Below are 12,495 nucleotides of genomic sequence, written 5' to 3' on the forward strand. Positions count from 1 at the left end.
GTACTTCCATCTGGGAAGCGCGAATGTTTATAAGAAAACAGATAATTTAAATAAAAGTCTAACATACATAAAAGATGCTTTTATTGTAACAGAATTTAATTTACAAGCAACAATGATTTCTTATTTATTGATTGATATGTTAATTTATCCCTTTTCTTCTGAATCAAAATCACACTAATTCCTTTGATGCATCATTCTTTGCATTTTAATTAATATCAGACCACTTTATCACATTTAGTCTGATTCTTTTGAGCCTTCATTTTTTCTATAACATCATATGCCTTCCAAGTTTTCATAAGTGTTAGTAATGTCTCTCTTTTTTTCTTTTCTTAATAAATAAAACGCGAAAAAATCATTGGTAGTTATTTTTACAGATTTTTTCCCGAAAAAGAACTAAACAAAGTGCAGTGATAGAAATTTGATATCAACTAATTTGTAAGGTATAATGTCCATTTAGAGATGTTGCAAAATAGTTTAGCATCATTTTAATGTTCAAAATAAATATAACCAAGTATTCTTATAATAATTTTAAAAAATCAATGACCTAAATATACTGAATACCTATGCTTAATTTAAAAATATCTATTCATTTACTAAATATTATATATTTATGTGATTATGAACTACTTTTTCACATACGTTTTCTTTAAAACAGTATAAATGATAAAAATTTTACTTACATGATCGCAGTATGGTTTATCTTGAGAGTATGAAAGATTAAATCTCCTACTCCATTACAATGCATATAATTATAATATACTTCTTTTTTAGAGCTAGCAGTTGTGGAAACGTTGTTTTTCATGGGGTTTCCTACCATAAAGTTGCCATCACCTTTATGCAACTCAACAGCTGTTCGCCCAGAAACTTTCACAATGGTGCCCTGAAATAAAATGTCGGCACCTTTATGAAAATAAATGTTCAACTTGTGATAGGCAACTTTTATAAAGGTGCCAGCATAATTATTATAATAGGATTTTAAGTTGCTACTCTGATTGGTAATGAAAACAAAATTCCTACTTGCATAACACTGTCCCAGCATAAAAGTATCACAAATGTTTTGAATGCTGTTATTTTCGGCTTAAAAATGGATTTTTACAAGACTGTCAACATTTTTATGACTGAGCGTCATAACCAGAGCATTTTCTGAATCTGATCAACCTACATAAAGATACTGGCACCTTTATGATGGCCATTAATGTATAATGGCACGGTTTTCACTTCTAAGCTCTGTGATTGAATACTTATATATTAATTTAATGCCCTAAAATCATGAATATTTTTCTGAGACATGCTCGATTTTACAGCTGAATGGGTGTCTGATTGTATATTTGGTAAATCAATTATTAATTAAAAATTAAATAGCATGAGTTAACTGTACTAATTCAGAAGTCAAACAACAAAAATCAGCGTTATATTTACAAAATTTTCACAGGACTAGTTTCGATGGTTTTGCCGAACCATCATCTTCAGCTGCAAAACCGCAAATGAACAAGATAGGAAATAATGATTAGATAAGATAAGAAAGCCTGGACAAGAATAAGCAAGTGGCGCCATCTGTTGGCGAAACCAGAACTAAAACATAATTTCTCTAAAAGCCGAAGGCAAATTTGGATTGGAATTAGGATCGTTAACTAGAACAGAAAGATTTTTATGAATGTGAAATGCCTCTAAAAAATCCAGTTCTCCAGTGGAAGATGTTTTTTGAATAATTTTGGCAGCAGAAAAATTGAAAGTGTGATTTTCGGACCAACAATGTTGAGCAACAGAAGACTTCTGTGTTTCCTTTTTTCTAACATATGCCTCATGTTCTTTGACGCGAAATTTTAAGGCTCTCTTAGTTTGGCCAATGTAAATTAAACCACACTGGCCAGGAATCCTATAAATACCCCAGGAATTCATATCCGGAATGGGGTCCTTGAGTATAGAAGTTGGAATTTTATTGATGGGAGAATAAACAACCCGAAAGTTAAATTTCTGCAAAATATGTGCAACTTTATAGCTAATTGATGGAAAGAAGGGAATGACAACAGAATTTTTATAATCTCCTAAAATAAGAGTGTGGCTTTTAGTGTGTTGAGATGAAAATTTTTTAACTGCTTGATTAATAATGTTGGGTGAAAAGCCTCTGTCAATAGCTATTGCTTTTAAATAATTTAGTTCTTCATCAAGGGCTAGTTTGGAGGAGCAAACTTGAAGAGCACGGAAAACATAGGAATAAAATGAAGCTAACTTTTGTTTAGTCGGATGACATGATTTAAAGTGTGGTGGAAGGCAAACCGATGAAGGTTTACGGTAAACTGTAGTACTGAAGTTGGATGTGTTACGTGTGACCAGAATGTCGAGAAACGGAAGAGAATTGCAAGTCTCAAGTTCAAAAGTGAACTGAATAGCAGGATCAATAGAATTCATTGTTGAAAGAACTTTATTTAAATCATCTTTATTACCTTCAAACAGAGTAAAAGTATCGTCTACGTAGCGGAACCATGCCGGGAAGTTTAAAGTTTCAAACAATTTTGATTCATAATAATGCATGTAGATATCAGCCAGGATGGGACTGAGGGGGCTTCCCATGGCTAATCCCTCAGTTTGCTTGTAATATTTATTTTGGAAAACAAAATGTGTTTGTTTCAAACAGAGTTGAGTGAGAGAAATTAGCTCATCAATTTCGATGCAAGAGAAATGAAATTTGCGAAGTCTGGTTTCTAGACATCTTAATGCACCCTCCACTGGGACATTGGTGAATAATGATTTTACATCAAAAGAAACCATGAGTAAATTACTAGGAGAAATGTTTTTAACCTTTTTTACAAACTCTATTGAATTTTTTATGGTGTAAATGTTATTGTCTAATAGAGTGGAAAATCTAGAAACTAAATATTTAGCTAATGGATACGAGGCAGTACCTAAATTTGATACAATAGGGCGGAAAGGAATACCACTTGAATTTTGGGAACTTGAATTTTGGGAAGAGCATATAATCTGGCACAATTCGCAACAGATGGGATAAGCGAACGTTTTAAGTTGCTTGAAATGATTTGCGAAGATTTGATCGCAGTTTTTATTTTTGACAAGTCCGAAGGTGAAGGATCTTTAGGGATCGGATTATATGGTCCTTCGTTTAAGAGTTTAGTGACACCATCGATGTAAGTGTTCTTATCCATGACGACTATCTGGCCACCTTTGTCGGCCTTTGAAATGATAATATCCGGGTTAGAATGAATTTCACGCATTGTAGCTCTTTCTCTCGCAGTTAGATTTGGTTTCAAAGGTTTATTATTGAATTTCACATTATGAGCGATAAGATGCCTAATCATTTCTTTCTGTGAATCTGAAACTTTACTGAACTTGAAAGCTTTTTCGATAGGAGCCAAAATCTTTGGAATCGAGGGTTTACAGGTTTGTGAGAAGTTAAAATTATATTTTAGAATTCTCTCTTGTTCTTCTGAAAGACTAACATTAGAAATATTAACTATTGGCTTGATGTTTACAATGGGAAGATTTTTTGAACTACTTGAACTGGAAGACTGTAAAAGAAGTTTTTCGAATTTAACTGCAAGGGTGTTTTTATGACGGTTAACTGCATTCTCCGTTCTAGACCAAGACTTTTGTTCAAGGGCAGTGAATTTTGGATATGATTTAGCGAGTTCCAGATGAAGCTTATAGAGTTCATGTTCAATTTAGGACAATTGTTGACGTGTATCCCTTATCACGGACCGAAGTAAGGCAAGCTTGCAATTTAACAGAATTCTTGAAACGCGACTCGAAGGTTTTTGATTAGATTTGATTTGAATAAAATTGGGGATAAATTTTTTACATTTACATTTAAGTAAAAAGTCAAGATTATTCAGGAATTTTTGCCGTTTCAGGCGTAATTTAGTGAAACGATTAACGGATGAAGGCATGATAAACAATGCAGAAAATCAAATTAAATTAACTGAGCAATAATAAAGTACACACAAAACAGCAGAAAAATCCCTCACTGAAATGAATAGAAAACAAAACGTTTGTAAGCAAAATGCATGAAATCAGACAAGCAAAGCACAATATCCAAATGTACAAAACATAAACATAACTTGAAAATTGCAAAAATGTACTCACCGAAACTCCTACAATCACAAAATGGCGGCCACACCACGTGCAAAAAAGAAAGCAAAATGTAAGCCTGTTTGGGGCTTCTATAATTAAGACACAATAACACGCCGAATAAATACTAATTCAGAAGTCAAACAACAAAAACAGTTCTTTCAACAATGAATTCTATTGATCCTGCTATTCAGTTCACTTTTGAACTTGAGACTTGCAATTCTCTTCCGTTTCTCGACATTCTGGTCACACGTAACACATCCAACTTCAGTACTACAGTTTACCGTAAACCTTCATCGGTTTGCCTTCCACCACACTTTAAATCATGTCATCCGACTAAACAAAAGTTAGCTTCATTTTATTCCTATGTTTTCCGTGCTCTTCAAGTTTGCTCCTCCAAACTAGCCCTTGATGAAGAACTAAATTATTTAAAAGCAATAGCTATTGACAGAGGCTTTTCACCCAACATTATTAATCAAGCAGTTAAAAAATTTTCATCTCAACACACTAAAAGCCACACTCTTATTTTAGGAGATTATAAAAATTCTGTTGTCATTCCCTTCTTTCCATCAATTAGCTATAAAGTTGCACATATTTTGCAGAAATTTAACTTTCGGGTTGTTTATTCTCCCATCAATAAAATGCCAACTTCTATACTCAAGGACCCCATTCCGGATATGAATTCCTGGGGTATTTATAGGATTCCTTGCCAGTGTGGTTTAATTTACATTGGCCAAACTAAGAGAGCCTTAAAATTTCGCGTCAAAGAACATGAGGCATATGTTAGAAAAAAGGAAACACAGAAGTCTTCTGTTGCTCAACATTGTTGGTCCGAAAATCACACTTTCAATTTTTCTGCTGCCAAAATTATTCAAAAAACATCTTCCATTGGAGAACTGGATTTTTTAGAGGCATTTCACATTCATAAAAATCTTTCTGTTCTAGTTAACGATCCTAATTCCAATCCAAATTTGCCTTCGGCTTTTAGAGAAATTATGTTTTAGTTCTGGTTTCGCCAACAGATGGCGCCACTTGCTTATTCTTGTCCAGGCTTTCTTATCTTATCTAATCATTATTTCCTATCTTGTTCATTTGCGGTTTTGCAGCTGAAGATGATGGTTCGGTAAAACCATCGAAACTAGTCCTGTGAAAATTTTGTAAATATAACGCTGATTTTTGTTGTTTGACTTCTGAATTAGTATTTATTCGGCGTGTTATTGTGTCTTAATTATGAGTTAACTGTATTAAAATTTAAAAGTATTAAATCTTTTGCACTTAACAATCATTCCTGTTCAGAAATTCTGAATGTATTTATTTTAAATCATAAAATAAAGAAAAACTGCAATCGGAAAATTTTTTAATTGTGGTCTGATGCCTCAAAGAAGTATTTGGCATTAAAACTTAAAAAAAAAAAAAAAAAAAAAAAAAACTTAAATATTAACAAAGTAACAAAGTCATAAAAATTTAGAAAACTACAATCCGATCTTTGTTTCCGGATTCCAGTTTAATGCTTGAAAGAGTTTGTTAAATTTAGCAGTTATAATAACTCTGTTAGCTCAAGATTGAATCTCCAGGCATATAAGATAGTAAACACAAAATCATGTTTTTGAAAGAAGCTATTCAAAATAATAATGTGAAGCTATAAGGTATCCCCTCCTTTCCGCATACCTTCGTGATGTAATTGGAAGCATACTGGACGCGTATTCAAGAGATCCAGGGATCACGTCCGGCGAGATCAATGCACATTTTTCAAGTCTCCTGTTTCAAAAAAAAAAGAAAAAACTTATGACTGTTCAAATGTAGTGGGGAAAAGAACTAGTCATGGTATTACTCCATCATAAATTAACATCGTATGTAGGCTTTTGCACTTAATGAATAGATAGTTGATCACTGAAGACACGGCTGTGCATGTTTTTCGCAAGATTGTATGAGGCTTGCAACTTATTCTGACAGGTGAAATAGCAACAGTTTCAATTTCGCCAAATTTCATGCTGTGAAAACAATAACACTTTCATCAATGTGTTAAGTAAAGCATATTTATCAATAGCTCTTGATTAATAAAAACTATTAAGTTTTTATTTTTCATCGTTTCTTTTTACAGCAGCAGTATCCTTATGTTGAATTTTCTTTCTTCAACATCCATTTTTCATGTATCTCTTTTCTTTGTTAATATCTGCTGTATTTTTAATTTTAGGCTTAAATTTTTTAATCCAGTCTGCAAAACTGCCATACAGCTTGATGATTTAGTGACATTGATTATTAATATATCTCCGCACGCCTTCTTATAAATATTGTATGTTTACTATTTTAAGTTGAATTCCTTACTTGATTTATATTTTCCTGTACTATTCAAGGAAGTTGTTTTTATCGGTTATCTAAGTGTTCTCGGATTTTCTTGGGACATCATCTTGCTTTAGCTTCTTCAATTTGGACCTCTTTAGCTGATCCAGATCAAAAAGATCGACTGAAGATCGAGCTGTATTGATTCCCAAGCCTCTGTTCAGCAGTATTACCGTGTACACTAGTACTACGCACAACAGAGCTGTTATTTACATAAATGTATAAGTAGTTTTCCTGATATTTACATGGTATCCGAATTATTTCTTTGAATTCAGTTTGACTTTTAGTCCCATCAGGATTTGGATGTTATATATTTGTAATTAAAGATGTAATTTCTTTTCTGAATAAATGAAAATAGAATCAATGTCAGCACTGACTTTAATTACAACAGAAAAGAGCATAAGGAAAAATTTCTATTTTTAATAACTTATAAGGTATTTCTCCCGCCTTCCTAGCGTGCCTTCGTGGTGTAATGGTTCTGCACGCTGGGCTGGTATTCCAGAGGTCCGTAGTTCGATTCCCGGCGAAGGCGTTTGCTAATTTTTCATCTCTCCGGCTTTTCCAAAAAATCCTAATGTCTCTACAAACTTGACTTAGAAATATGTACCTTTTTTTAGTTTTATTAATGCAAAAACATTGTATTGAAATATTTTATTTAAAATATGTAGAGTTTTAATAGGAAGCTTTCTTTTAATTTCTAGAGTTTTAATAGAAAAGAGGAAAAAAGTTCAGCAAGCAGTAGAGAGACTGGAATCCGGACTCCAAAAAATTGAAGAATGTCAAAGAAAAGTTAATGAAATAGCTAAGGAAACTCAAGAAGCTAGAGAAAGACTAATTATAGCTGAAAGAGAATGTGACGAAGCTTTAGAAGATATAAAAGAAAAAAAGGAAATTGTTGCTGAGAAACAAGAAGTGAGCAATTTGAATAAGTTATATTTGGACTGACTGTAAGATTCCGAAATAGCTATCTATTAAGAATGTTCAAGCGCTGTTCAACTGCAAATTAAACCCAAAACAAATATCACAAATTTGCATTTAAGGAAAATTAAATTCTTGCACCTGCTATTTATATTGCCTGTGCAATTTAATTAAGTATATTTATGTTAGCGATAAGAACAATATTATACATTAGAAGACCTAGTTACTTATGACTTATCATACAATGTTTCATGCTCATGAATAAGCTTCTAAGATTTTCTTACAGAGATAATATAAGAATGATTAATTAATTTAATAATATGCCACATGTAAAAAATTTCACATCAGTTATTTGCTGGCCAGCATCATTACACTAGTAGTTAATCGCATTGCTTATGTGATTACTTATACAAAACATTTTTGTCATCTTAACTTTTTCTCGTTAAATTTACAAGTCTGTGTTTGTTCTTAGGACCATACTTCCAAAGCAAACCATGTTTTTATTTTCCAGCAACCACTGAATCCTAACCAGCAGCATCACTATCATGATCTTTCTATTAATCTATATTTTTACCCCTGGAACTCCCCTTTAAATAAATAAATTATGGAAATAATATTTTTCAATTAATTAATATTGCCTGTATTCCATCTAAATTTTCGATTCAATCAGTAAAGGCAGTTGTGGGTTGATCTAGTCTGACAGAACCACTCTGAAGCCTCTGCCAGCCTCTGTGCAGTCTCAAAAAGACGGCTGCTCAACAAACCACACACAGTACTTGAAGATCAAGTACTGTGTGTATTATTAATATATCTCAGCATTGATTATTAAGATGCCGGTACTTGAATATCAAGTACTGGCATCTGTTGACAACTAGCCCATCGTACTTCCACTCAAATAGGTAGAACTCGACTCATGTATTTTATAACCCCGAAGCCAAGACTGTCTGGCACAGATCTCATCCAGTGCAATAAATGATCCTGAGGGAGATACAAGGTGTGACACACGCACACACACAAACAAAAGAAGCTAAGTGTGTAGTTTGAAAAGATAGTGGAATTGGTAACAATTGTTTTCGTGACGTGCGTATAGATTTCAAATTGTTGGCACTTATATCACCCTGTATGTTTAAAGAAATTAAATAATGAAGAATCTGCATGAATGTATGCATGTTTCTCGAACTATGGAAAAATAACGGTACCTAGAGCCACGAAATTTTGAATACATAATCCTGCACCTGAACAGCTCGAATTTTGAATTTCGTATTTGTTTTATTATCTATTTCATACTTTATAAAAGTTTAATGAATTTTTAATTAACAAATTCAGTGATTACAATGCAAGCAGTGGCAACACTGTACGAAAAAAAAAACATTTCTATCTCCAGCGCGCGAAACTGCCTGTCAGAAATTTTAAAGATATGATATTTATAAATATTTTGTGATTTTGTTGCTGAATCGAATTTTATGTGTCGGAAGCGCCAAGAACGGGATATTTGATAAATAAAGAAAATACACCAAAACGTTAAAGAAGGCCAAAAAAGTTTTGTAAAGCCAAATCAGTAAGAAAACTGAACAATCATATAATGAACTGACAAAAGACTGGACACCAAAGGAAAACAAAAAGTCTGAAAGGTTTTAGATTATACGTTACGTCCAAAGGGTCGTCGTTTTTTTAACGTTTTGTGTGTTACCTTTATTTATTAAATGTCATGTTCTTCGCACTTAACCATAAAATTTAACCAGCAATATCGCAAAATAATTTTAAAATGAGCACATCTTTAGAATTCTCGATACACAGTTCCGCGCGCTGGAGATAAAAACAAGTTCCCCCCCCCCTCCATAGAATGTTGCTATTGCTCGCTGTTAAATCGTTGAGTTTGTTAATCAAAAATTCCTTAAACTTTTACAAAATATGAAATAGATAATAAAACAAATTCCGAAATTTGGCTTCCAAATGCCCATAATTCGGGTGGAAACGTACGTTATTCAAAATTGGACGGCTCTAGGTACCGTGGTTTTATCACAATGCGAGAAACATGCATACATTTATGCAGATACTTCATTATTTAATTTCTTTAATATAATACAGGGAACTAATATTTGGTGGCAACAATGTGAAAAGTGAATCGGACATTTATAGTGAACCAACGCAAAATCCCAAAACGAAAATAATGGTTATTCATGGAAAATTGTCCCTTTGGTCTAAAAATCTGAAAGCTTTTAGCTTTTACATTACACACAAAGGGGCGTTTTTTTAACGTTTTGTTAAATCGATAATAAAACTATTTCCAAATTAGGGCTTCCAGATGCCCATATTTGGTGGAGGATTACATTATTCAAAATTTGATGGCTCTAAGTACCGTTATTCTATCACAGTGCGAGAAACATACATTTATTCTGATTCTTCATTATTTAATTTCTTTAAATAAATACACGGCGATAATATTTGTTTGCAACATTTTGAAAACTGATTCAGACTTTTAGAGTGATTCAACGCGAAATTTCGTTTCGAGACTTATAGCGCTTCTGGTCTAACACTCCCCTAGGTTAAAAACTGCATTTACTCGAAAATGAGACATCCTTCGAATGTCGATCGCTCTTTCATTTTAGGAAAAATTTTAAGAACTGAAAATATAATTGAATATTCGATGAAAATAAGGTTCTTATTATCTTCCATATAAGATATAACATGGTCATTATTATTTTCATTATCTTGCTTGAAATTTCCATCTAAAACGAAAAAGGAGTAACAAAAATGAAATACAATACTGCGTAGAAATGTTTATAAACTTTTTATTCAAGGGAAACATAATTTCCCGAACGCAGAGCAACAGAAATAAAAAATGATTATTTATATTTATAAAAATGTAATTTATTATAATATTTAAATATATGCAAAATATAAAATTCTTATTAGTTTGTTTAAAATGTTTCTTTTGATTCCTCAAGTGTTTTAATATAATTAAAACACTACAAATATCTAGTCAACAATTCTAATCGTCAACAATTCTAATAGCAGCTTTTGAATATTTCTAAATTCTATCATCTCTCTTTTAATGATATGAAAGTTAGCCACTCTCTTTATATAAGCTATTTATAAGCCTAATGCATATCAGAATGAATTTATACTGGTGCTATTTACTCATAAATGCTATTATTTTTTCAAAGTTTTTTTTAATTTTCAGCATTCATACGTGTAGGGCATGGACATGGAACATAATATATTAAAAAATTTGAACATTTAAGGTTACGAAATCAATGGTTTTTGTTTCTTTTATGTTTTAAAAAAATAATTCCTTCTTATATTAGAAGTAAGACTAGTTATGGTGGTAGCATTAATTTATCAGCATCGCTATGCATTTTTCATTTGTGTATTAAGCTGTTCAAGGAAATGTTGAAATGGATTTCTTATATTTCAATTTATATTTTAGGCTATTCAAGAAAAAAAGACTGAAATAGAAAAAAAAGAAAGAGTGTGTAAAAAAATAGCTATTGCAGCTCAAGAGGATTTAAATGCTGCTTTACCTGCATTAGAAGAAGCAAAAAAAGTAAGATATGAATAATTAATTTTACTATGAGATTAATAATACTTATATTAAAAAATAGTGGAAATCTGTTGCTTTATTTCCTTAATTATAAGCCCTAGATATGTATTCCCATGTACAAAATTTCTCAAATCAAATAGAGAATTTCATGAGTATAATTTAGGCACTGGAGATAGCACATTTAAAAAAATATAAAATTTAACTTTTTTATGTATTTTTTCCAAAGAAAATATTTTTGTTCATTAGTTATTATTAGCAAAAATTTCTGACAGTATTCATTATTCTTTAGTCAGTGAAATGTTGTTTGAAATGCAAAATTCTTGATGATATCTGGAAATAATGCGCATTTAGGACAAAATTAAGCGCTCCCTAAAAGATCTCGAAACGTGAAGCGAAATATGAGGAGAAAATTGGAAAACAAAAGTAGTTTATGGTAGTGATGAGTGGTTTCGTGTTGATTAAAGCAGCATTAGTTACTAACTCCGGAGTTGGCCTAGTGAAAAGATTACTTACTCTTATCTCGCTGAATATTTTTCGCAGACATTCAGAACTTTCCCCAGTCAACTTATTACAATTATAGATATTAGACATTTCATTAATTGTTCATTTTTCTGGACCATATAAAAATTAAATTTTGTATTTGTGAAACCACTCTATCCTTGTGTTGGCGCCATTCTTATACCATTTTTATTTTAGGGATACTTGTAATTTGAAATATATATGTATAATAAATATATGGGGAAAGTAAGCCTGTAGTTATCTTTTTCAAATAGTCCTGAAACTAAAAGGTTAAACGTTAAAAATTTTTCCTCTGAAAATATGTGAATTATGCAAATAAGTTTTTAAAAGCATTACTTTGAAGATGTAATGATATAATTATTATACTTACTTCCATTGCTTCAAAATTTTCATAAAAAGAACTTTTTTGAAGCTCTGATTCATATGCATAGGAATTCCTTTTTATGTGCAATAAGTAGTTTTTAATTTATGTGCAATTTACCATTATGAATAAAATAATTGTGACAATATGTTGTTACATTTAATGAACTTTTATATATCTCCTTAATGAATATGCCAGATGAGCAGAAAGGAATCGTTACTTTATTAAAATAAATAACTGTTTATACAATGAGGTAATCAACTTGGAAATCAGAGATATGGCAAATTCTGCTTAACATGGGAGAAATATCACAGATTGCCAAAATCACTCACATAGCCAAATATACAGCAGCAATCATTGAATAGAAGTCACGTTATCAGGTTCAATGTTCCGCCTTACTTGCTTGGGGAACAATTAAGAACCTGACTGGGAACAGGGAGCTTACTAAAGCTATGTTCAATAAATGTGGGAAGTAGACAAGATACACAGGAAGGGTATACGAAACCCTTTATTTTTCACTCTTTACAATAATTTCCGTACTTCGGAATACAGAGACCAACCACTTGTGGTCTGAACGTAAGAATATAAAAATATTAACTAAACTCTAATTTAACTTTGGAATAAAAAACAAGGGCCTACGTGGAAGATTGGCCGTATATTAACAGGAAGCCGTATGCAGTACAGAGCACTGTTAACACTATAATACGTTTAAAATTATCAAGAGGATTAA

At 31.9% G+C, this 12,495-nt stretch overlaps 1 protein-coding gene across 6 annotated transcripts in view; it reads left to right on the top strand.

The window, feature by feature from the left end:
- LOC118183304 (dynein axonemal heavy chain 2-like) overlaps positions 1-12,495 on the top strand; it is a 405,957-nt gene that overhangs the window by 190,005 nt on the left and 203,457 nt on the right. For all 6 annotated transcript variants that reach the window (XM_085822262.1, XM_085822261.1, XM_085822260.1 and 3 more), the window contains exons 23-24: positions 7,125-7,335; positions 10,772-10,888. In XM_085822262.1, coding sequence (XP_085678388.1) covers positions 7,125-7,335; positions 10,772-10,888 — 328 coding nt within the window. The remainder of the gene's footprint in view (positions 1-7,124; positions 7,336-10,771; positions 10,889-12,495) is intronic.

The sequence above is a fragment of the Stegodyphus dumicola genome, chromosome 8, assembly GCF_044657685.1.
Source record: "Stegodyphus dumicola isolate Sdum_Otavi_A_Nest chromosome 8, ASM4465768v1".
In the NCBI taxonomy this organism is placed as follows: domain Eukaryota; kingdom Metazoa; phylum Arthropoda; class Arachnida; order Araneae; family Eresidae; genus Stegodyphus; species Stegodyphus dumicola.